The 27,099-nt window shown below is 46.7% G+C and overlaps 2 protein-coding genes across 8 annotated transcripts in view; both read left to right on the forward strand.

Moving 5' to 3' along the window:
• FOSL2 (FOS like 2, AP-1 transcription factor subunit) overlaps positions 1-11,794 on the forward strand; it is a 79,946-nt gene extending 68,152 nt beyond the window's left edge. For 6 of the 7 annotated variants that reach the window (XM_083175476.1, XM_083175474.1, XM_083175478.1 and 3 more), the window contains 3 exons: positions 5,250-5,504; positions 7,221-7,328; positions 9,317-11,794. In XM_083175476.1, the coding sequence (XP_083031602.1) occupies positions 5,265-5,504; positions 7,221-7,328; positions 9,317-9,826 (858 nt within the window). In that variant the 5' untranslated portion in view covers positions 5,250-5,264 and the 3' untranslated portion in view covers positions 9,827-11,794. Of the gene's footprint in view, positions 1-1,697; positions 1,840-5,249; positions 5,505-7,220; positions 7,329-9,316 lie in introns of those variants that run through there. The other variant, XM_083175479.1, reaches the window with a different exon arrangement.
• The window catches only part of LOC146062843 (phospholipase B1, membrane-associated-like), a 172,952-nt gene continuing 157,435 nt past the window's right edge, over positions 11,583-27,099 (forward strand). Inside the window, exon 1 of the mRNA XM_083174849.1 lies at positions 11,583-11,661. Coding sequence (XP_083030975.1) covers positions 11,583-11,661 — 79 coding nt within the window. The remainder of the gene's footprint in view (positions 11,662-27,099) is intronic.

Raw genomic sequence — 27,099 nt, forward strand, 5'->3', positions numbered from 1 at the left:
CCAGAAATAAAAGAATTCCCAGTCTCCTGCTGAGTGTAGCCCACTACTGCCCCCCAGAGGTCACAGCGAGACTGCTTCCTGAGATTGTGTGAGAGGGGGAAACCTAGAGCCAGCTTCCAGTAAACTGAGGGTGGGGGGATGGGAACCCATGAAATGGATTGCTTTATTATCTCACAGGAGAGAATGGTGTTGGCAAAAACAGCCAGACGGTTTGCAGATAATTGGCCAATGTAAAAAATTTTGGTGGCAGAATTATATTCAGTTTAAATTTAGCGTGCAAAGGGGATAAGGTCGATAGGTCGACACAAGCATTAGGTCGACAATGGAAAGGTAGACAGTCAAAAGGTCAACACTGTTTTTGAGCTGACTTGTGCCAACTGGCGATATTTCATACCATGTGTCCATGTTGACTTAAGTCGACATTCGGGTCAAAAAAACTTGAACAACTCATGTTGACCTTTTTTGACTGTCGACCTTCCCATTGTCGGACTTATGCTTGTGTTAACCTTCCGACCCTGTCAACCTATTTCATGTGTCGATTTAAGTCCTGTAAGCCTTCAGTGGTCCACCTAATATGTGTCAACCTTTTTACAGTCGACCGTATGACCCGTACCCTTGCCAAGGACCCTCACAGTGTAATCCCTGAACTGGATGCCATTGTTGTGTGTTAGGAGGACACAACTTCTATAACTCCGTCCTTTTATTTATATTGGGATCTGGGTCAACATGGAAGTAGGTCGGCACACATGCAGAATGTTGACATGGTTATGCTCAAAATGTGAAAAGGTCTATATAAGTTTTTTTTTTTGGTACTTATGTAGTATCTGGGCTGCCGATTTCTAAATCGGGTCGGATCGGGAGATCGCATCGCATCGCATGCGACCATGCGATTCGATGCGATGCGATGACCCGATTTTTCCATAGGAATCAATGTTAAAATGGACTGAGTCCATTTTAACATGGAATTCAATGGGAAAAATGGGTCCTTTTCATACCCCTACTATCCAAGTGGGCATGGAGTTGGATATAAACCTGTGGCGAGCGTAGCGAGCCACCGAGCCCGAAGCGTGGCGAGCGAAGCGAGCCCCGCGAGGGGACGAATACCGTCCCCTCGCGGGGCTCGCTTCGCTCGCCACGCTTCGGGCTCGGTGGCTCGCTACGCTCGCCACAGGTTTATATCCAACTCCATGCCCACTTGGATAGTAGGGGTATGAAAAGGACCCATTTTTCCATAGGAATCATTTTAACATTGATTCCTATGGAAAAATCGGGTCATCGCATCCGATATCGGATGCGATGCGATGCGATATCGCATCGCATCGCATCTGATTGTATGCCTTAACTTAAGGCATACAATCAAAAAATCGGCAGCCCAGATACTACATAAGTACCTTTTTTTTTTTATGAACACTTTCCTAATTTACCATCGACGCAGACTAAAAATGGGAACGTCAAAAGCGGTAGTGGAGCAAGTTTTGGTGTCCACCTATTTCCTGTCGACACTATGAGCCACGCCCATTAATGGTACCTGTCAGACCTCAGCTGGTGCAGGTTGTGTCGCTTGTATCTGTGTTTGCCTGGTAACACTCTCTCTCTCCCCCTGCTTATACCGTGCGGCTCACCCCTGGGCAGGCAAGGGTTACACCAAAAGCCCTGGGAGTGCCTGTGACCACACCTGGGCATTAAGTAAATGGAGCACAGTGTAAGGGGAAGGAGATCAGAGGAAGTTCGTTTTACAGTGGGAGGTGATTTCCTGCCTCTCCCTCCTGCGCTGCCTTTATTCCTTGAGAAGGAAGTTTCCATGCACCAGGATGAGCCTGTCCTGATTCACAGCTCCTGGTAACTATGTAGTATCCTATTGTGCTGTCTCTGAGCCCCCCCCCCCCCCCTTCTCTGTGTCCTCTGATACATTAGTGCTTGTAGTACCCCCTGCCCCCAAATTTAGATGGCTTGCACTGTAATATGTCACAGTATCATTCTTGCTTTGTGTACTGGCTGCAGTTCTTCTCTATCTGCTGGGTTTTGTAACTTTCCAGTTATATAATCAGAAGCATTGACAGTGCAAAAAGACGTTGTCCAGTAACTGAGGGCAGAACTATTGTACTGTAGTCATCCTATAGCTAGTTTGTATCTTATATAACATTCTTATAATGCAGCCGCCCAGCCGCACACTGCCCCAGCCGCCCAGCCGCATACTGCCCCAGCCGCCCAGCCGCATACTGCCCCAGCCGCATACTGCCCCAGACGCCCAGCCGCATACTGCCCCAGCCGCACACTGCCCCAGCCGCACACTGCCCCAGGGAATTGGTAAATAAGTAACGGGGAACAGCACAGATTGGGGTGATGTAGGCGATATTCCTGAATGGGGGCGTTGGATAACTGAGTAGTTGGGAAACCTCTCTTCGTTATGTGTATATATAATCCCAGGAAATGGATATAGCGCACTTATGTTGTACCCTCCACTGTGCGCACCTGCTGCTGCTCCATTTGGCCTGTTGCTCTTCCTGGCAGAAGATTTGAATAGTTCTGTCCTAGACACGCGATGTAATGTCTGCTTCCCTGTGCATGTGCTTTGTGTAACCGAAACCTGTCCAGACTGAGGGACTGACATTACATGATTATATATGTGTGTGTGTGTATATATATATATATATATATATATAATTAGCTGTATTAATGAGCTGACTGGGATCCCCGGTTCTGCCTGGCGTATTCCACTGTGTGGTGTGACTGACCCCCAACCCCCTAGTATGTCTTCTGGCATCCAATGTTACCGCTCTGTGTGTAACTCTGCATGAGACGACTGATAAATCCTGGCGGTCCCTGTATACACCTGTTTGTGATTGTTTGGACATTGGACCTTATTCGGGTGCGAGTTCGCATGCGAGCGCACTGTTTTTGAGATGTGCGTTAGCTGGGTACGGCTTGAGGGGGGGGGGGTTGTGGGGCTGCGAGCTGGGGGACTCGCCCATGGGAAAGCCCAGCATCGGAGGATGTAGGTGTTCCCGCACAGGCAGGTGTTTATGTAACAAACACACGGTGGGTGGTGGACCAGGTCACCATTCGCGTGGGGGTGTTTGGTGGACTCACAAGGCAGCGAATTCGCAGCCGTGCGAATCAACCGGAATAACCGCCATTGATTTCTCCCGACTGCAAATGCGCTTTATGGCGAGGCCCATCAGTATGTGCAGGGATCGTCCGGCCTCACTGATTCAGCCGCCAGGGCGCCAATTGCCCGGATATGTCTGTGACGCATGATGCCATATTGGACATGGATCCAGTAAAATGTGGCTCGGGCCTAGGAATGTATCTGTGCTATAACGACTGTCTGTGGCAGAAGATTGGAGGTAACCGCAGTCTGACACCTAAGAATGGTCGACATACCCTAGGTCAAGACTCAGAAGGTTGACACAATCTTTAAATTTTTTGTGTGTGTCTGTGTTGACATATGTCGACACGAACACCATATAAGTGTACTTCGTCCCCTCACTTGGCTCGCTGCGCTCAGCGCACTATTATGAAAAACGTGTGTCGCCCGTGTACATGTCGACCTTCAGCTTGTGTCGGCCTTCTGTCATTGTCAACCTAGGGTATATATCGACCATTCTTAGGTGTCGCCTTAGTCATTTGCGAGCAATAGTGGTCGACCTAGACATTGCCATCCCAGGGACAGGATACCGACCAGCCTGGGCATGAGGATGCATAGGGTGTAAGAAGGGGTTAAGTGTTCCGGCTGAATCAGGTGGCGGCTGCCTTCAGCTCGGAGCACAGATGTTTTCCATAGCATGGGAGATTGAGCCTGCGGCAGATCATTGTATTGTCCCTGTTCTCTCTCTCTCGCTGGGTGCAGTTGTCATATTTTACCTTCATCCCCCGCCAGGTGCAGAGAGAACAAGACCTCACCCATGTTCTACATCTAGCGAGGACAAAACATCCTATTCTGCGTCTTTCCAATAGATAAGAGCATGTCCGACGGCCTCAGGTGCTGCTGCTGCTGGACTACCTGGTCAACTTTTTTAAAAACACCCCCAAAAAACTTATATCATCAATAGGTTGACACCATATTAGTGTGCCTCTGCGCTCGCCATGCTTCAAGCACTTTACCGGTCTCATTCCGAGTTGACGTGTATGGTGATGTATGAAGAAGATAAAAAAAAAAAGTTGATGAGTCGACCTCCTGTCTATGTCGACTGATTGACTGTCTCCCTTAGACCAGTGGTTCTCAACCTCCGTCATCAAAACCCCCACACAGTTCACAGCTTTGTAGGTCACCCAGCATGTGCACAGGTTCTGCCTGTTTGTCCTGATACATATCGCTGGCCGGCCTTTTCTATTGGTCCCTGTTCTACTGGTTTGTAATCATTTGAAGGCCTTATATTGGCACAGGCCACAAGTTGCCCGCACCCGCTGTGTGAAGGCATTGGGTGATTTTAGGCAACAGGTGGCAGCCGTGGTTGTCATGTTGTACATGCGGTAAGGGAAAGGAGGTGACAACAACGCCACATAGGACAGGAGAAACAAAGGCCGACTTGTCACATTATTCCCACCAACCACCTAAGATAGGCATTCCGCAGTCTAGTGATATCATTAGGCGGGCATAGGGGGCATATATTCCGGGTGTCCCTACCACACTTGCATCCATTAGCGAAATGATAACCCTGCCACTCAATTCTCCCTGATGAGACTTGTGTTGATGGGCTCGTGTTGTTGAACCTGTGTTGATGGGCTTGTGTTGGTGGACCTGTGTTGATGGGCTTGTGTTGGTGGGCCTGTGTTGATGGACTGGTGCTGGTGGGCTTGTGTTGGTGGACCTTTGCTGGAGGATTTGTGTTGATCGACGTGTGCTAATGGGCCTGTGTTGATGGACTGGTGTTGGTGGGCCTGTGTTGATGGACTGGTGTTGGTGGGCCTGTGTTGGTAGGCCTGTGAAGTTGGACTTGTGTTGGTGGACCTTTGCTGGAGGATTTGTGTTGATCGACGTGTGCTAATGGGCCTGTGTTGATGGACTGGTGTTGGTGGGCCTGTGTTGATGGACTGGTGTTGGTGGGCCTGTGCAGTTGGACTCATGCTGGTGGACTCGTGTTGGTGGACCGTTAGTGGTGGATTTGTGTTGATGGACATGTGCTATTGGGCCTGTGTTGATTAGCTATGTAGACCCTACTGTGCCACAATTGTCCGTAATTATCTTGTGCTATTTCCTTATGTCTCTTATCGCTTGTCCCCTAATGGTTCCATTCTTGTCCCTGCAGAAATTCCGGAACGAGATGCCGGGATCCAGCAGTGCCTTTATTCCCACTATCAATGCCATCACCACCAGCCAGGACTTGCAGTGGATGGTCCAGCCTACTGTCATCACCTCCATGTCCAATCCTTATGGGCGACCGCATTCTTATGGACATTCAGTGCCCAACCTCCCAACAGTTGGCGGCCATGCAGCCATGCAGCGACCAGGGGTCATCAAAACCATTGGCACCACGGCTGGCAGGAGGCGGAGAGATGAGCAGGTAAATGGAGACCACCAGCTGCGTAACTTTGAGTAAATCTCGAAACCACTTTCTCTTTCTACATTGCTCTAGAACAGATTTTCCCAAACGCTGCCATTACATTCCAGGTTTAAAGGGGTATGTGGTCATTATGTCGACATTGTCTAAGTCGACCCCTATTGGTAGACAGACAGTAGGTAAATACATGCATTAGGTTGACACCAGGAAAAGGTTGACATGTCAAAGGTCGAGATGTGTTTTTCACTTCTTATTTTTAATTTTTTTTTTGCCCGAAGCATGGCGAGCGCAGCAGTATATTAGTACAGTGTACCGTAATATGTCGACATAGACACACAAAAAGCTTAAAAAAGTGTCGACTTTTTTCATGTCAACCTTTCGTCTGTGTCAACCTTTTGATCACATCGACCTAATGCCTGTCAACCTTTTTCATGTGTCGACCTACGCTTTTCGATTTAACGGTCTGCCCCCCCCCCCGAGTTGATCCTTACAACCTGGCCTGCAGTAGTGGAGTTTGGGGAATAAGTGTAACACTTCACTCTCCATGGTTTGGGCTCGGTGCCTGTATAGGTTGATATTTTTAACAGTGCCTTACTCCGCTAGCGTTGCGCTCCGGGGTGCTTTACCATTCCCAATCGTAGTCCACGTGGAACGCAACGCATGAAAAAGCCCAAAGAAAGAAAACATTTCATGTCGACCTAATGCTTGTATCAACATTTTGTCAATATGTTTAGTTCCAGGACAGACCCTTTAAACCACAAGGGGTATATTTAACCCTTTGAGTGCCAAGTGAATTTGTCAAAATAGATGTGAAAATTGCCAAGCAATCATCTTCATTCATCACCATGACCTGTAATGTTACCTTATATAGGAAATATCTTTTTTAACACCCAGTTTTTTTTTATTTGAATTGATATAACAAATGTGAGCAATGCTGGCTTTTTTTTTAGCAGATGTTTCGTGCATCTCTCACCGAGATGTTGGCAACTCAAAGGGTTAATATTGGGCCGATCGCTGGCTTTAACTTATTGTTTTAAAACTGCAACACATATCGATGCTAAACTAGAAATTTTGCAATGATTCATGTTACGGTTTAAGAATGAAAGCCAACGATGGTCGGCACTCTTTGAGGAACCACCAAGTAGAAAATGTCCCTGCCTCCTCATTATAAACTGTCCCTCTTTGAACTCCTGTTAGTTCCTATTTTTTATATCCTGATAGGCAAGTTTTTGTGCCACCGCATCCACAAATCGTTGATATCAGCCCCAATTCTTGAAACCTCTTGAGTCAGCAGACTAGCGCGTTTCGCAGATTCTCTTTGTTGGTACTGGAAGGTCAGGACAAGCCGCTGGTTGCGATGCAGCTGGGCTTCGGAACATTCCCAGTCTCTGGTGTTATTCCGACCCTTTGCTCCTTGATCTTTTGCTTCCCTCTGAGGCTTTAACTCCCTTTTTAACATAAACAAAGGCAAATTTCCATTTGACGTCAAAAACTAGAAGGATGACAGATGAGGTTGTGAAATGTATATTTGTTCTAACCGCAGAGAGTGTCTGTGCCATCCCGGTGTGATTAGCACACTCCCCGGCTTGCACAATCCCAGAACACCACCACTTCCTACTAAATCAACGGATTTTTTTTTGCTTTTGCGGCTGCTATGACCGCAGAGGGACGCCTGTTACCTTCTCTTTGCTTCATAGTCTTGTTCTTGTTCATCCGCAGCTGTCACCGGAGGAAGAGGAAAAACGGAGAGTCCGGAGAGAAAGGAATAAACTTGCAGCCGCAAAGTGTCGTAACAGGAGACGGGAGTTAACCGACAAGCTCCAGGCGGTATGTAACCCTTATCTGCTTCCACTTGCTGATGACAGCTTGAATCAGGAACCCTTGTGGCCAATTTCAACACCTCTGATGTTGTACTGTGCTCAAAGCCAACAAACAGCCTGTGTGATTTCTAACTGTAGGGGTCTAGAGCAGTGGTCCAGAACCGATTAAAAATTAATTATGGTCATTGTAGGCAAAAACTGTTCTTGTGGCTTCCAGTCATGAAGTATGTGGATAAACAGAAGTGAATCCTGTCTCTCGCCACATAACTGGACCTGAGGATGACCTATAATAACAACTTATTTAATTTAAAATAATTCTGAAATTCATGGTAACAAACTTTTGGGGGTGCCGTGAAAAATATTCTGATACTCTAGGGCAGTGATTTTTGAACCTCTTTCAGCTAGCAGCACACCATACAAGACTTTAAAATTGTCAAGGTACGCAATCCGTCCCCACGTGGAAAAAAAAACACATGCGCACGCATTGGACCCCACAGTAATAAAACATACAGGTGCGGGTATACAAGCACAATGGCCCACAGAGTACCACACATTGTATCCAAAATAATCAAACACATTGGCACCCCAAGTAATTTCACACATTGCCCCCCCCCCTCACACACACACACACACACACACACACACACACACACACAATGCCTCCCACAGTGATTCCACACACCGCCCCTCCCCACACACACAATGCCTCCCACAGGCAATTCCTCACAATGTCCACCTCGTCAATTATATAAACAAAACTTAATTGGTCCTCTAGCATAATTAGTGGATTTCCTCAGCTGAGCGGCAGGATGCTGGTGCTGAAGCTGGCACTGCTGCTAGCAGGTGGGGGGGAAGGCAACATGGCGTGCACGAGTCACGCCACTTCGCATACACCGGGCGAAGTGACAGGAGTGCAAGCATCTCTCGCGGCACACCAGACCACCGCTGACAGCACACTAATGTGCCGCGGCACAGCCCTTCGGAACCGCTGCTTTAGGTGTTTTTGGACCACTGGTCCGCTGACCTGTAGTTCAATAGCGCCACATTGCAACCAGCAATGCCGCTAGCTTGTTCTCGCACCAAATAGAGTTGCACAGGAAAAATAGTGCTTTGTACTAGACGGACATGCGCTCAGCTGAACACGGCGAGATAGTTGGGGACAAATTGATTCCGACTGAACTGTCCGGTAACGTGCAAAATAAATGAATAAAAAAATAAAAAAAAGTCCCTGTTTTAATAGTGTAAATAGTCCCTTTTCTTATTAGTTGCTAGAATGTATAAAATGCAATGCCAGGTGACATAAATAATGGGCTGTTATCTGCTCACTTCTGTGACTTGTGTCACTCCTGTCTGTCTGCCCCTTCCCCTTAGAATGTAAATTCTCACAAATTCTATGTGCCTTCTTTTACCTAATCCAGGCATGTCCAACCTGTGGCCTTCCAGCTGTTGTGAAACTACACATCCCATCATGCCTTGCCATAGTTTTGGCAAGGCATGATGGTACTTGTAGTTTAACAACAGCTGGATTGCCATAGTTTGGTAATACCTGGCCTAAACCCTCTCCATACATGCATCAATGGCATTGAATACCTCGGTTTTACGCCACCCCAATACTTTTTTTTATATATCTTCTGCTGCTGCAGATATGGTTATAACCCTGTACTTGTCCTATACGGTCTTGAACTCTGCAGATCCCTTGTGGCGCTATATAAATAAATTATGATACTAATAATGTATTTGGAGCAACACTTCCTGGCATATACAGGCCAATGAATTGGATCATTCATAGGATGGAAAATAAATAAAAAAATATTAGATGCCGTGGTGTTGTGTGTGTGTGTGTGTGTGTGTGTGTTTTTTTTCTTTGTGCTTTTTAATTTTTTAAAAACTTTTTATAGAGCACCTTTTTTAAAAACAGCTATTCATTGTGTAGATTCACTGATTGAATTTCACATCCATGGCAAATATAACATTAAACGTTGATTTCCCTTTCAGGAAACTGAAAAACTGGAACAAGAAAAATCAGGGCTGCAAAAGGAAATTGCGGAATTACAAAAAGAGAAGGACAAACTGGAATTCATGCTGGTCGCCCACTCGCCCATGTGTAAGATACACCCAGACGAGAGGACCAGCACCTCGCACAACGTTCACGCTGTCCGCGCCATGATGGGGAGCAGGGTGGTCGTCAAACAGGAACCGGTCGAGGAGGACATCGGGAACTCTGTTCTCGCCGGCGGCGACAAAACTCAGAGGTCCGTGATTAAACCCATCAACATCGGCGCCAACTTCTTCAACGAGGAGCCCCTCAACACACCGGTGGTTATGACTTCAACACCGCCAAGCACGCCTAACGCAGCCAACCTTGTCTTCACTTACCCAAGTGTGCTGGATCAGGATTCCTCCACCTCTCCGTCGGAGTCTTGCTCTAAAGCCCACCGCCGCAGCAGCAGCAGCGGGGACCAGTCCTCCGATTCGTTGAACTCCCCCACCCTTCTGGCCTTGTAACATGTGCTACAAAGGAAGGACTCTCTTCTCTAGCGTATCAGGAAATTGTCTCGGAGTGAAGGTAGCTGGTGGCTGTAGCTTCCCAACTACGGACAAGTCATTCAGAAACCTCATTGTCGTAACTGGATAGCACACTAGGTGGCCTTCTGCAGCCTTGACATGACGGGCCGTCCGTCCGGAGAGGCTGCACGGGGGCTACTGTCATCCTTCATGTTGTATCGGACTCCCGGATGGGTTCAGATATGGTTGGGGGTTCTCCAATCTCTGAAACAACGTAGACATTTCATCCTTTCTTATTTTTCGATGATTACTGTCTTTATTCTGGGCACTTTAAGGGATCTATTTGAGGATTTTACGCTTCACTGGATGGAGGTACAGAATTGTTATGTATGGGGTTTTTAGTTTTTTTTTTTTTTTTTTTATTTTTTTGAGGTTTTACCCTTTTGCTACAGTAATTCCAGGGTCTCGCTGTTTAATGAACTTCAAAGATTCAAAAACTACCATGGAGACCATTGTTGGTTGCAGGGAGAAGATGCCACGTGATGGCGGAGGTCATACCTTGCCAAAGACTGCGCCGGGACACGGTGTTCTGCTAAACAGTGCAAAGTTGCTTAAATGAAAGGATTGCCGACAGATTATATATTTAAAAAATGGTTTTATACAATGTGGCAATATAATGCCCTCGTGCCTTTGGATAAGAAAAAAGTTTTTTGTGTTTTTTGTGGTTTTTTTTTTTTTTTTTTTAAATCTTATGTAGAGAAATAATGAACTTCTGACAATCTGGGATTTCACGTGACGTTTGTATGTTTGCAGGGCAGCATGTGCTACATCCTGTTGCGCCTTCGACGCGCACCAGCCTCCCCCCTCGTTATCGCGGGGGCTGTATTCTATAGCGTCTATAGTGTGCCAACGCTCTGTAGTGTCTATAGAGCTGGGATTTGTGGCCACTTATATATGTTAGCCGTGGTTCTACTTCTGCAACCCTCTTCTATGTGTGTGATCATGGTTGAATTGATAAAGGGACCTTGTAGGAATAGATTTAATATTCCAGATAAAATAATATCCAACCCTAGGTACACGTCGGAGATATTCAGAACAGGTAGTAACGCAATCACTGCTGCGTTCAGTCCTTGGGGCCGATCCATTGCTGAAATGCTCATCGGGATGCTGAATGCGGAACGTAATATAGTATGTTTTTATACAAGGGTCCATAGGGATATTGTAACAGTATTTTATTATTTTGGGGGATTTGCATTGCTACATTTGCCTTTAAATACGGAAACCAAGACCAGCCTGACCCAGGCCAAGCACTATTGTACGTGAGGGGGTTCTGCATTCATGTTGTAATTGAATAAGGGCGGTTATTGTCCGGAAGGAAAGAGAACACTTTTTATATTGCTGCTCCTCGCCCGTATACCCAGGATTTCCTTGTCTGAACAGCTGAGCCCAAGGTGGCAGCCATTGGCATGACACACTGGGTTATGAGTCACTCATACCTGTGGTTACAGAGATCTTTGTCTAACACATGCTCCGGTCATAATACGTCTCCGCTCTGTCTGGCTACGATGAGCACCGTCTGGATTTGGGAGCATTCAATAATAATAAAAAGGGTTAAACAACCAACAATGGGAAGGTTGTCCGCATACACCAAATCAACTGGTCCCCGTTATAAATCTTTTGGGTTAAATAATATTTGCAAGTCAAAAGACCAATGGTGGAGAAGTGGTGCTCAATGACCACCAGACTTTTTGCAATGATGCCGGCATTGTTGGCGCCTGTCGAGAGCGCAACTAAAATGATGGGTCAACAATCGGCTATCGACGTGTTCATGAAAGGTAAATGTCACAGAAGATATGGATTGACGCTGCTCCCAAATGTTTTCTAAATTCAGTTTTGCACTATAATATATTACCAGTGACCCCGTGTTACTATCTTGGTATTAAAGCCCCTCTCCCCCCCCCCCCCCCCCCCACACACACAAAAAAAAGTACATTCTAATAATACTTGCAGGTACTGGAATCCTGTCTGACCCTATCCGGCTCCCTACAACGTAAGGTTGTGACGGACACTTATCCATGATGAGACTACTGCTCGCCAAGTTTCTCGGAGGCCTCACTGGTCCAATGATTCTCCCTTAGCGTGGATCCTTGTGATCAGCTGCCTCCGGTGGTGAGAGTGGGAGGTGCACTTAAATAATAATCTGTCAAATATTACAATCAAATCCTTCCACCCTTATCTGCTTGGTAGGTAGAGCGCGACCCTCGTTCTGCTTGTGACTCATGTTGTCGTGGCTAAATGTCTACGTACAATCCAATCCTGTCATTTGATATGATGATACATCCTAATCGCAACAGAAAACTCCAAAATTCCCAGTATGATGTAGATTTGTAACCCGTCGTAAGGACCTGGGGTAGATGAGACCATTCATTCATGTCACTGATCTGCCGGGTAAGGACACATACAAGGATTCTAGGCGATGAACACTACGACCTTGCCGAGCTAGCTGCTTAGTGAGACGTGACTAATCCTAAGGCCTGACTACATGTACAGTACATGCGTTCCGTAGACCACTTTATACAGTGCATAAAACACTTTTCTTATACAGCGTTCAGCGTGGCCATGATTATTTAATCTGAGGGGATATGGTTGCTAGGTCAGAATACAATAGGTCGACGCGGCTAAAGTTGACCGAGTTGGAAGGTCAACACAAGCATTCGTTCGATGATGGAAAGGTCAACAGTCATGCTTTTTTTTTTTTTAGCCGTCTTGTGTCGACTGGCGGTATTACCAACCACTAGGGCATAGAGTGAGAATATAAGTGTGCCGAGCGCAGCAAGGCACCATGCCCGAAGCATGGCAAGAGCCATGCGAGGGGACATGGTACACTTTGACGGTGTCCATGTTGACTTATGAAATTTGGGGCCAAAAAAACCCTCAAGTCAGCCTTTTGACTGTCGACCTTGCCATTGTTGACCTAATGCTTGTGTCGACCTTCCGACCCTAGCCATGTCGACCTATAGTGGTCGACGTAATGTATGTCAATCTTCATAGTGTCGACCCTAGGGCCCATACCCATATATTTTGTAACGAGCCCTTTAAAATTAAATGAAATCCTCTTGTTCCTAAAGTCATAGTTATCCCAATGTGACTTCATCTGGGCACACGCCCATATAGTCATCAGCCCATTCTCCCGATAGACCATTCTCTGGAAATAAGTGTGTATGCAGTGTTGACACAGGATTGCTAGCCGATAAGTGGTTTACAATGCTCAAGGCTGGATACATACCACTCGGCTGATCGAACCCAATCAGCCGGGTATCGCTAAAGTGTGTACCCATCATAACTCGGGCTACGCAATAATATTTATCTCTGGACCTGCTTGCTCATTTGTTATTCCTATGTGTTCATTAGATTTAGCTTGCCCAAGATTAAACCAGCCGATATGCTGTGGCTTGCTCTGTCGGAAGGGTTGGACATTAGTGGGTTAACCATCGATGGTCACCATTGATAGGTAACTTCCATGCAGTGAAACCATGTGTAGGAGAACCATCAATGGTTTCAACCACAGATGCTCACACCCCAACTTTACAATTCAGTAGGCTACGGGCTTGTCCATCATCGATGGTGGGAAACCAGCCTGTATTTCCCCCATCAATGGCAAAAGTATTCAATATTGGTCATAGGCCCCTCGATGATTTTGAATTGTCAATGGCAATCCCTATTGTCGTATCATATGATTGTGCCTTATGGAGCTAGGCCATATTTCCAAACCTTTGTATTAAACTTTTTTTTTTTAACCTGAAAATCTTACTGTGTACCGCAGAACCAACATTACTATCATCCAGCAGCTTTTTCTTTAATGAATTGTTATTTATATTCTCACTTGTCGATATTTTTATAACCTCATTTACAAGATGTCCAGATAGCCTTCAAACGCTCTTCTAGTTTTTCCTTTTTCTATATCTTTAATTATTCTGTACACATATACCCTCCATAATCCCATATACAAAGAAAAAATCCGTAATTGCCAGGTCCGCAATAAAAGGGTGGCAAAACTGCGAAACGCGCCATCCTTATTACCCACGTCTCCATTTATTGTTAGCTTTTTTTTTCGGAGTCTTTGTTTTATGTCTTATTTATTTTAATGTTTACATGTTTGGGATTTTTCATGTATTGGGAGATAGATGGGACTTTTGTTTTTTGTTTTTTTTCTCTCTCGTCATTAAGCATTACAATATGCATTGTTTCCTAAGGCATTTACTGTGCCTGGGGTCTCCTGCACTAACTGATTCTAAATATGTATTTAAAAAAAAATGGATAAATTCCGCTTTCGACTTGTCCACATTTGAGATGGGAAAATTTCATACTAAAGTATGGAAAATGTCTTCAGGTTGCGTTATGGATTGCTTGTGCTTATCGCTATAGTAATCCGTTGGCCTCTGTGAGTATGTCATCCCTGTAATCCAGAATCCCACCTGCCTGCGAATGAAACAATGAAGAAATAGAATGTTAATGATGTAAACAATGACATCTTATTTTTGGCTCTGTTTACCCCCTACTCCTTTACATTCCTACAAGATGAACAAAATGGGGGAGAAAAGAGGACTCTTTTTTTTGGGGGGCACTCTTATGATATGATGATTTAATCAATAAAACTTAACTTTTATTTAATATATTTTTAAAATATGGGGCTTACTCTTGAACGAGGTAGCCTATGTCAACAAAGGCTACCTCGTTCAAGAGTAAGCCCCATATTTTAAAAATATATTAAATAAAAATTAAGTTTTATTGATTAAATCATCATATCATAAGAGTGCCCCAAAAAAAGAGTCCTCTTTTCTCCCCCATTTTGTTCAAGTGTACACTCGGACTCATGGGAGCACCACCAACTGTTTAATGTCTGTCCAATTGGGTACATAGACATACACCTTAGTTGGTACCAGGCTACTCAAGCCGAACCCCACTAAGGGAAGCAAGGATCTCTCTTGACCCCCCCATCCCTAGAGGGTATAACTTAGTGCGGATTCCAAACAAAATAACATTCGCATTCCTACAAGATGCAACTTATATTTTAGGATAATTTAGCCAGCATATACTTCTCCAGTCATTGCGTAACTACAAGTACAAGAATGCCAATGAATCTTGGTAGGAATCGTAGTACCAGGACACCTGGAGTAGCGTGGGTGGCCAGACCCTAATTTAGGATTAGAATAACTCTTTACACATCAACTTTGGAAATGATCCATACAAATATGCGTGTACAGTTGTCTTACATTTTGACGTTTGTGTGTGTAGCGATGTCGGATACAACGCCTTTCACAATCCTGGACGGGATGTTGCCCCAGAGCTTGGAGTACGTACTGCTGGTCGGTGTGTGTGCACAGCATATAATGGACAGCGCTTCAGGGTATCCTGTCGAAGTGCCAGCTTTCTTGTGTGTGTCTGTATATAATATATATATTTTTATACCTAGAAATGAAATAACACCTGTCGTACACCTTTTAAGATTTACTTTTGTGTACTTAATGGGGCAAAACTTTTGTTACCCTCTTTTTTGTTGTTGAAGGGGATGGGGCTGCCGCACATGTTTATTATGCGCAGGATCTGAAATCTGTAATGTTTTTAAAATCGATGGATCGTGTGGGTTAATTCACTGCTTGCAACTTAGCGGATATTTTTTTTGTTTTGTTTTCCTTATTTATCGGATGTTAAGAATAAATAAAATGTTGTATTTTGAAAAAACAAAAAATGTTGTTCTCTTTACCGTGTGTCTATTAAAAACCAAACTGAGTATTTGGCACTTTCTTAATGATTCGTGTCATTGATGTCATCTGGGTCCGTTACCTACATTCGATGCAGTACACAAAGCGCAGAGTAGAATACATCCGATTAGTCCGCCACACCTACAGTATAGCATACCCCCCAATTGTTCCGCTTACAGCTAATTGGACACTCTCACCAACGAGTCGCAGGGCCTGTGGGTGTGGATGTGGGGAGAGCCGGGGGATACTGCCACATGCTGGGAGGGGAGCCTGGTCTGACCGCCAAAATTATGAAAGCAGGGGTTGTGACACTGAGCCCTGCCCCTTTGCACAAGACCACACCCCCTTTTCATCAAGGTCGAGCCTTCGGCGTGCCAGGTCCCATCTGCCTACAGATGACAGTTGGAAGGTATGGTAAATGTGTGCCAGATCCCTTCTCCCACAGACAAAGATTTAATAAGGGGGGGGGGGGGGTATATTCAATCCCAGCTGAATTTCCAGGATAGGTGAAAACATCGGCTCACTGATTAATATTCAATCACAGGTGTTTTCGCCTGTTTTTGGGTCCATTGTTGCCGATATTTTTTTGTGTGAATGGAGAGATGGGCGAAAACGACCGAATCCACCGAAACCACGTGAATTTGTGGCAATTTCTCTGATCCACGTGGTTTTCGCCAATGCTTTTTTGCCCAGGTGAATAATTAGCACTGGGATTGAATAGGGTGAGTGGAATTCACCCAAAAAACAGGAATTCGCCTGAGAATGAATAGCCCACTAAAGTCTTGGAGAGATTTAAAGTCCCAGCCAATTGGCTTCTATCTGCCATGTGGCTGTGTTTTAAAAGTTACAGGAGCGGATTGGTTAGTACTTTATCTCCCTCCACTTTATCCCTCTCCAAGGCTTAAGGTGCCCATACACTGAGTTGATTTGGTCCGATTTCGACCAAACAGGCCATCAAATCGGACCAAATTGGCTGTCCCTGATATGCCGTCAGGACCGATGCGCGGACCATCGGACCCGAGCAGGTGGTCAGACCGACCACCCGTCCTGGGACCTCCCTCCGGACGACGGTAAGACGGGTGGGAAGCAGGGACACATGCGATCCATCACAACAAATTGTAACTGATCGAATGCGTCCCTGCCGCCCGGGAAAGTCCTGAGCGGCTTGCAGGGTATCGGGTGTCCAAACACTGCTGCGAGACATCGCTGCAGTATATGGGCTTCTTTAGTACATATTGACCATAGCCGTGTTTCACATAGAACCATATTCAGTTCATAGTCTCTTTGCACAGGACATGCAAAGGATTCTTCACAGTAAAGGCAGTAAGATCTGGAATGATCTGCTAGAAAGTGCTTTAGGAGTACCGGGGATCGCGGGTGGAGGAGTCTGCGCCTGTGATCGTGGAGGGGAGGAGGAACCATACCGGGGATCGTGCGGAGGATGCAAAGCACCATCTGCAGAGCTGATATATTGGCGACAAGGGGGGTTTCCAGATATTCGGAACCCCTCCCTGCGTGTGTGTGTGTGTGGGGGGGGGGGGGGGGCATTCAGCGTTTACATACATGCTAGACATCGAAAATACGCTGCCTAGCAAACAGGTCTGAATCGGGCCCCAAACCCTCTCAATACTGCAATTATTGATCCACTAACTGCTAAGCCAATAGCCAACCGCCCTCATCTCCTGCATGCCATTTACTCCCTGACCTTTGACCGTGGCATCTTCTTCTGTGTCGGGTCGGCGGTTGTCACCCAATCAGATGGCTAGGAAGCATTTTCTGCCTGCTGATTGGTGAATGGCTGGATTTATCCACCAAGCAGAGTGCTGCATTATCTACCTGCCGTCAGCAGTGATTGCTGTCAGCATGCCGATTGGTCGGTGGCTGGAGCTATCCACCAATCAACATTCACTGTAAGGAAGCATGTGGTGAGTCGGTGTAGAACCGTAATCTGATGAAATCTGTAACAGATAATGGTACGCACGGCCGTGTTAATGAGATCTGCTCCTCCGTGTGTTTCTGTGTATACAGAGGGTGTGACGGAGCCTTTATTCCGCATAATTGTTAGTTGCGGTTGTATTAAGCAATAAGATGGATTACAGTGAACTCGGTCACCCTGGAGTACATGATCCCCAGCAGCTACTAAACCAATGGTGTCATCCCTCAGCAGCAGTGACTGGGATTTAGCACAATTACAACACAGGATGTGCAACAAAGACAAAAGTTCCAGTAAAGGCACCGTCGTGCTGGCAATAAGCCGGGCCCCAGATCTCACGTCCTGTATGGTAGAACCAGAGCACAGAGATGGAACCGAGCACAGGAAATGTGTCACCTCCATTCTTCATTTTAATATAGTGATACTTAATTTTAATATTTCAGTCATTATTTTTGCTGCATAAAATTAAAAAAATATTTTTATTATGGACAGTGGCAGAAAAATTTGTGTGGTGGGAGGGCAGCAATGCATTTTCTGAGAATAATGCTGTTCTGAGCAGGGGGTAGGAGGGGGGGTGTCCGGGCCGGACTAAGTGGGGGCGGGGGGGGTGTCAGTCAGCTCCCCTACAGCTTCACCTATTTGCTAATGTGACAATAATTAATAGGGCTGATCATTTGGAGCCAAGGCACACTGCACAAGTGTGCAGTGCGTTACTGGGAGTTCACTAAGTCCCATGAGACTCTATGTAGGAGGCTTGAGCTCTGATTGGTGGAGCTCATCACATGCTTCTCAGGCCCATGGAGGACAGCAGTAGCAGCAGCCTCGTCATGGGAGGATTTTCAAACAGAGGCAGAGCTGAGCCTGTGAGGGCTCCTACAGAGTAAGGTACAGAGGGACAAAGGTACAGAGGGACAAACAGGCTTTTCATGTGGTATTTATATATATATATATATATATATATATATATATAATTCCCCACCCCTGCAGTTACTAAGTTTATTCTCCTGTGCAGTTTGCGGCCATTAATGACAAGTGGGAGGGGGCCCCCCTATCTAAAGTGACCCAGGGCCCCCGAAAGGCTTAATCTAGCACTGGGTGGGGTAGTGTTATATGGCAGAGATTACCCTATAGGCACGATAAAACAGCATATTCCATTCTTCCTGATTTGCAGAATATTCACATTTGTCTTTGATCATTCCAGATTGCACCACAATGAGAGAACATTTTCCAGTGTTTTGTACATTGTGTCATGCAGCGGATCTACAGCGCCCCCTGGTGTACGAATTTTGATAGTAAATCTTCCTTATTCTTACATAGTACAAAGCAAAGTGCCTGTAGCACGTCTCTCTCTGTCTGTCTGAATGTCATCATCTCGAAAACTGCTGGATGAATTTTAGTGCGGTTTGCGCTATTAGGAAGTGCAGTTCTCCCAGAAGGTTTACGAATATTAAGTTTACCTATATTCAGCCGACCAATATGAGTTTATCAATTATCATAGTCAACATTCAGCATGCACTATGCAAACGGAGTGACTGAAAACATCACAGCTGGGCTGCACACCCATTTACACAGCAAGCAGTGCTGCTGAGAGGCTGCCCGGACCCTGGTAACCTTTTAGGGGTGTGGCCTAATCGCAGGGGCGTGTCGCTAGTTTTTACACATTCTACACTTTTGTTGGCAAATCTTTGTTGATCCTCCTTTTGCTGAGGTTACCATTAACGTTGTCAATGTAGTTATCTGATTAACACATAACACTAATGCCATCTGTAATCTGAAACTACTTTGATATTACTTTGTACTTTGTAAGCATTTTAATAAATTCAGTATACTCAAGACAGACTTCGTTGTCTTGAGTATACTGGCCTAGAACAGTAAAAGCAAACTAGCCATTTCCTACAACGGTATATAATGTCTAATCTTTCCTCTATTAATGGGCAATTCTCCAGTGTTTGTAATGGGGAAATTCATGCGTGTCCAATGAAGAAGAAATAAACCCACAAAAGCTGAACATTTCTATGTCATTGTGACCTGAAGTCAATGTCCCTTATCTGCTAGTCATTCACAAGTAACAGTGTGGGGAAAACCCTTGTGATTGGCTGACTGGCTAATGCAGTGGTTCTAAACCTGAGTTTGATCGAACCCCAGGGGTTCGGAGACTCAGTCTCAGGGGTTTGCATTAATATACTTTTGAAATTCACACAATACAAATTCTAAAATATTTTTGCATAATTTATGGCAACAAAAATGCTCTACATGGCATGACCTGGCAGCCCGGCCATCCACCCCACTTGTATGAATTGTGATGTCACGCTTAGCATGGCCATCACTGGCTGCTCGCTTGGCCTTGACACCTGTGCTGCAGGGAACTTGGGGGGTGATTCTAGTTCTCTCACTATAGCAATGTTTGGTACTTATGTAGTATCTGGGCGCCCGATTTAGAAATCGGGTCGGATCGGGCACATTGCATCGCATCGCATGCGACCAAATCGGATGCGATGCGATGGACCCGATTTTTCCATAGGATTCAATGTTAAAATGGTCTGAGTCCATTTTAACATAGAATTCAATGGGAAAAAGGGGTCCTTTTCATACCCTTACTATCCAAGTGGGCATGGAGTTGGATATAAACCTGTGGCGAGCGTAGCGAGCCACCGTGCCCGAAGCGTGGCGAGCGAAGTGAGCCCCGCGAGGGGACGGTATTCTGTGTCCCCAAGCCTGACCCTCCTTCACTGTATGACTCCCATTCACTGTATGACCCCCATTCACTATGTACTCCACTCTGCCCCCATGGCTGTATGTCCCCCAGCCTGCCCCTGCTCCCCCTTCTCTGAATGGCCATCACTGCCTCCATTCACTGTATGTCCCCCAGCCTGACCCTCCTTCACTGTATGTCCCCCACTCTGCCCCCTCCCTTCTCTGTATGTTTCCCAGCCCCTGGGAAGAAGAGGCAAAGCAGGCACTGCAAGGACAGGAGATGCTTGGGCTCCCGCTGCTACCCTCCTCCACTCTGCATGTTATGGGAGCAAGCTTCCCCCTTGCTGCCCCTCTTCCCAAACACTGCTGTCACTGTGATTGTGAAGTAGGGTGATATACGATTGCAGCAGCAGGGGTAGGACGCCAAACACATCTGACTGTGGCGGCGGGCACCTCCTCACTGCAGCAGACAGCAAGGTAAAGGCGCGCTCGCCGGGGCCCCACCTTTAGTGTCCTGTGCTGTGCTTCCCACAACTGATGCTCTGCCCGCTTCCAGCTGGAGGGCCACTTGAAATGACAGCACGGGCCGCAATTGGCCCCCGGGCCTGACTTTGGGCATGCCTGGCCTAACCCCTTCTAACACCAGTAACTTCAGAATCATTTGTCCTTCACAGCAACATCCGATAATCAGGCGTATGCCCAGCATATCCCATCTCTTGTGGAATCAAAGGGCAACATAACCACAAAACAAACCTGCCTTGAATTGTCAGATTTGTGACAATTTTAACTTGTTTTACAGTTTTTGGTTTCAGCCAGCAGGTGGCACCATAACACCTTTGCAAAATAATGCATTCTGGAGTCTTCATTTGTTCTGAGGGATTTACATAGTAACATAGTAATTAAGGTAAAAAAAAAGATGTTAGTCCACCGAGTTCAGCCTATCTGACGTGTAACTACTGACTTGAGTCATATCTATAGGATTCCGTTAGTGGCCAAAAATGTATCCAGTTTTTAAGTAAATTCATTAACAGTAGTTGCTGTATTCACCCGCACCGGCAATGAGTTCCAGAATGTTACTGCTCTAATGGTGAAGAATCCTCTTCTTAAGTCAGTACGGAATTTCTTTTCCTGGAGCCTCAGTACATGCCCTCGTGTCCTAAGTATAGGCCTGTTAGTGACCAATCATCTCCCAGTTCTATATGATTCCCAATCCTGTATGTGAACATACTAATAATATCACCTCTCAACCTCCGTTTCTTCAGTGAGAACATATTCAGCCTAGGTAACCTATCTTTGTATTCTAGTGATTCGAGACCTTTTACTAGCTTAGTCGCCCTTCTCTGTACCTGTTCCATAGGCGTGCATCGGGGGTGCTGGGCATGCCTCCTAATGACCCCCCTCACGCTTGCACACAGTGACATTTTTACCAGCAGAGTAGGGTGGCCGATAGCAGTGGCGGCTCTGCTCATGCTTCTGATCTGAGCTGCCTGCACGCAGCAGAACAGGGCCGCCCGGGTATTGGCTGCGGCGCTGTCCCCCAAATACGCAATCTCGCCAAAACCCTGGCCCGCCCACACACTTCCTGCACGTCACACAGTCTATTTCTCTGTAGCATGGCCGCGCTGTCATGACACAAGTGCCGTCCCGGCTACAGCAAGCTTCACCGCAGACAGCAGAGCAGACTCCTGGCAGCAGCAGGTACTGATAGAGACATCAGGAGCCGGAGGTTTAACAAGCTGCCTATGCTTTGTGGGGATCAGTTTATCAAAGCATGGGGGAGGTCATGTTACTAAGACAGGGTTGCCGACCCTCCCGCATTTCGCGGGAGTATCCCGCTTTTTGATTCTTTCTCCCGGTCTCCCGGGAATGTATAGGATCCTCCCGGATTTTAGCCTGCCTTGCAAAAAAATCAGTGACTGCCATGCGCAAGTCACACAGCGCAGCGCCGACGGTAACATCTGTGCTGCTGTCCTATTAAATGATGGCCGGGGACCGGATGTGGTCACCATCATAGCGGCAGCAGCAGCAGCATGGGGCAGCCAAGGGATCATCAGCAGTGCACAAGCGAGCAGCAGAGGAGGCAACAGGACTCAGGAGCAGCAGAGGGCAGGCCGGCAGCGCCGCAGATGACATGGTAAGATAGCGGCTCGCTGCTTCGGCACTTCCCTCCTGCTTCTCTCCCACTGCTCCCGCTCTTTACTTTAATAGAGCTCAGGCTGTCTCTCAAACCCCCGCCCCCCTCACTACAGACACCCACGCTGCCGCTGCTTCGTAAAAATTGTTCCCCTCCCCACTGCCTTATAACATTTTTATGATGCAGTAATGAGGGTGCAGGAGGAGAGGAACAATTCTTTTTATAAAGCAGCAGCAGCGTGGAGGGAGGGAAGAAACAAGAAGGATTGCAAGTTTGAGAAGGCAAGTTTGATAGCGCTAAACTTTCTAAAGTACCATCTGGATTGTAATTTGGATAGCTCCGCCCATGGCCCCGCCCCATTTACATGCCGTAAATGGGGTAGGGCCATGGGTGGAGCTATGCAAATTACAATTGAGTGCTCCCACGCCCCCTCTCTCCCGCAAAGCCCAGCTAAGAAGTCGGCAAGTATGACTAAGAATGTCCCAATTGTTGGTTATCAAGAGGTCCAGGATCATACCTGCCTACTTTTGAAAACTCCTCTCCGGGAGAAGCCTGGAGAGGAGTGAAAGGGGGCCTGGACGAGGCTCCGTTTTGGGGGCGGGGCGAGGCTCATATCACTAAGCCCCGCCCCCACGACCGACAGCATTCATTTGCGCGTCTGTGGATGGGGGTAGGGGCTAAATGACATGATTAGCCCCTCCCGCGGACCCGCGAGACTCAGAAATTTAAGCCGCGGGAAAAAGGAGAGCAGGGGCTGTGGCTACAATGCTGGAGTCTTGCCCACCTTACCGGGGGGCCGGGAAGGGGACCCGATTTGCAGAACCCTCCCAGCCATTCCGGGAGGGTAGGCAAGTATAGTCCAGGATATTGTTATATCTGGTTGAACATTCAATAAATTGATACAAATAGTGGACATTTAGGGCATCCAATAAAACATTTCCCTTAGCGGTACTAGGTGACCCATCCTTCCAAATTATTTTTGAGTAGTTATATTCACCCATAATAATAATTATGTCCCCAACATGTCCACTACAATGTAGCTGTCTTTACCCTCTATTCTACACTCATTTATTGGTTAAAGGTTTCCAACTATACCCTCCCCAAACCGCCTAGTTTAAAATCTCCTCCAGCCCTCCCACCATTCTACCCCCATGCACCCTTCCCCCTCCTCTATCAGGTGCAATCCGTCACGGCAAAAGAGATGGCGCCTGACTTTTCTAGGAACTCAAGTCCCTCCCTCCTGCACCAGTCTTTGAGCCACACGTTAACCTCCCTAATCTCCCTCTGTCTCCCTGGGCTAGCTCGTGGCACAGGCAATATTTCTGAGATTATTACCTTAGATGTCCGCGCCCTAAGTTTATTGCCCAGATCCTTAAAGTATGTTTTTGAGGACATCCTATATACCACTGACTTTATCATTGGTGCCAACATGCACCATGACCGCTGGGTCTACCCCAGCCCCTCCCAATAATCTGTCCACCCAGTCTGTGATATGACGTACCCGAGCACCCGGGAGACAACAGATTGTACTCCTATTGTGATCCTGATAAAAGATTGCCATATCAACTTTCCTAATAATTGAATCCCCTACCACCACTATCTGCCTTAGGCCCTACCTCTCTGAATTACCCTCCCTGCCAGCTCCTCACTCCCAACTATAGTTACTTTGTCCATTTGGACGTATCTAGTAGGGTTTGGTAGCTCAGAGCTTGCCTGCCTCTTCCTTCGTCATCTATCCCCCCTTAGCTGTTACCCACTACCGATCATCTCTTCCTCGACTGACTCAACCGGATTGGATTACATTTTGAAACCCCCCTCTAAAAATCCTGCACTTGCCACTGGGCTGCCAGCCCAGCAGCTTACCCTGGTGCTGGGCTTGCCCCCAGCACAGCGATCGTTGGTTCCGGCGGGGCGATCTGCGGTCCCGGCGCTTGGAGATGATGTAATTTCCAAGCGCCACCCCTGTTTAACACTGCGGGTCGGCACCACAGTGTAAACGGGAAAGATCCCGGATCCGACCTGTATTAGAACCGGGATTTTGATGTAAAGGGGTATTACTCAGAGTTTGGGAGACACCTATGAAAGTAATAAAGCCACAATAAGGCGGCCCAGGTTAGAAAACGTCTCTTGCCACTTGTCCACAGATATAAAGTTAATCGCTGGTTGGGAACCAGAGACAGAGACAGCGCTTGTGTTACTTTCAATGAGGGGTATTCAATCTGTTTTTTGTTGTACGTAACTATTTGAATACAACAAAAATCATTTGGTTGTACATCGCTCTTCTATTGGGGCCTACACATGGAGCGATATCGATGCCCGGCCCTGCGCATCGATATAACCCAGCGATTAATTTCCAGCATGCTGGATAAATCTAGTTACAACGCCGGTCAGGGCCAGTGTTCCCATCGGAGAACACTGCCCCGGACAGATCGCCCAGCACACATTGCTGATACATCATAATGCTGTGTGCTGAGCACTCTCAATAGCTCAGATCGCTCAGCAAAGTCTCCCCATGTGTAGGCCCCATTATTTTCTACAACAACAACTGTCTGAGTTGCACCAAGGCTGAGCACAACATAAGACAATCAGATAACAGTAGAAAGAAATGGCGAAACAGAAGACATTTCTCTCCTGTACACTTAAAGAAAATCTTATCAGTAATTTGATTAAGTGATAATGGTAGCGATATCCCCTGGGACATCTAGATACAAGCATTGTCCTATAACAGCAATCGTAAAAATAGAATAAAAACACATGAAACTAATAAACAAGATAACAAACAATGTATTTTTGTCTTACTTTAATATAGAGGAAAGAGAATAGCTTGTCTTATGGTGGTGCACCATTTATAATAATCAGACATAAAATATACCTTTTATTATTTATTTAGTTAAAAAATCTGCGAAATATGACGAACAAACATGTAACATAAATACAAGTGAGACACAAGTGTGGGTTAAAATTGGCTCGTGCCTGTTCTCACTCTAATTACCTTATCAATATAAATCTGACACAATTTAAATATTCCCTCTGATGCTTAATTAGGTCTAGGGGAAACTGTGTCTTTGCTGAGATAGTAGTTGTGAACTGTATACAGTTGCCGTGCAGCTCCAATGATAATTATTCTGTTATACCCCACTCTGTGTGGTTAGTAGCATAATGGTACCCTCGTACGTATGTATTTTATACTGTAGAAGGAGTGGGTATCCATATCTATGGAGTAGGTAACTGCAGGGTTTCCCAGCACCGCAATTGGCAGATATCCTGCAGATAAATTGCAGAGTGGCTATATGCCTAACAAGTGCAACTGCCGTGTGCTGCGTTCATGCGGGCATAAGAAATATTACTGTTTAAACCAGCGTCGCTATGTGGTGCTATCGCTGCCGCTAGTCACAGACTCTCCCTGTGAGGGACGAGTTCCTGTGTTGCCGGCTAGCGTGCACCCACCTATACACCCAGCGCCGTTGGTATTACACACAGCGGTTAGCTAGGGTGATGGGCGATCTGGTATCTAAATACATTAGAGTCCTGAAAAGGACTAGTAAATACAGTCACAAACAATCGGTATTAGTGAGGGAACGTCCGCACGGCCTGGTCAGCCGGCGTACGCTTCGCAGGTCTTCTTCAGGGCAACCTAGATACAAGCATTGTCCTATCACAGCAATCGTAAAAATAGAATAAAAACACATGAAACTAATAAACAAGATAACAAACAATGTATTTTTGTCTTACTAAGTATTAGCCCGCTCTTTCATGCACCTGTTTGACGTCACTAAAGGCACTATGCGATTTGGGCACGATTTCACCCGATTCGGATGAATCGGGCCGTGAAATCGGCCCAAATCGCACTTGCAGACACCCCGTCCGATCCGATGCGCGGTCCCGTGCGCATCGGATCGGGGTCGGGAGGTCGGACAGGCTGCACACAAGATTTGCTAAATCTTATGTGCAGCCCGGAGCCGTGCGGGGGATGACAGTGGGCGGGGGATGCCGGCTATAGAGAGCCGAGCAGGGGGAGGCTGCATAGGGAGCCGGGCAGGAGGAGGGTGACAGCGGGAGCAGCGCGCTGGGCAGGGAGGATGACGCTGGCTACCGGGCAGCGGCGGGAGCTGGGAGGAACACACTAACTTGAATTTTAAAAAAAGCCCATACAGATGACTAGCAAGCCATTGATTGGCTGAGACCTCTCTCAGCCAATCAGCGATTGGCTGAGAGAGGTCTCAGCCAATCAATGGCTTGCTAGTCATTCTGTATGTTTTTTTTTTTTTTAAGTTATCTGTGTTCCTCCTGGCTCCCACCACTGCCCGGCAGCCAGCGTCATCCTCCCTGCCCAGGGCGCTGCTCCCGCTGTCACCCTCCTCCTGCCCGGCTCCCTTTGCAGCCTCCCCCTGCTCGGCTCTCTATTAGCCGGCATCCCCCGCCCGCTGATGACCCCCCCACACGGCTCCCTCCTCCTGCAGCTCCCCGGGGACCGCATATGATAAATCCATGCGATTTATCATATGCAAACCTTGGCACATCAAGTGCCTAATCATGTGTCCCCCTCCCGGGGAGCTGCAGGGTGAAATCAGGTCCGACTTGTCCATAGGACAAGTCGGACTAATGTATGGGGGCCTTAAGCTAGTGAACTATATATAGGGTTGAATACTTTTGCAAGTCAATGAAGGAAATCCACTAAGCTGGAAAGGCTACGCGTTTGCATATTTGTAGCCATTCGTATTGAAATAAGGCCGTTAATTCAGATTTTTTG

Source organism: Crinia signifera, chromosome 3, assembly GCF_055691185.1.
Source record: "Crinia signifera chromosome 3, ASM5569118v1, whole genome shotgun sequence".
Taxonomy (NCBI): domain Eukaryota; kingdom Metazoa; phylum Chordata; class Amphibia; order Anura; family Myobatrachidae; genus Crinia; species Crinia signifera.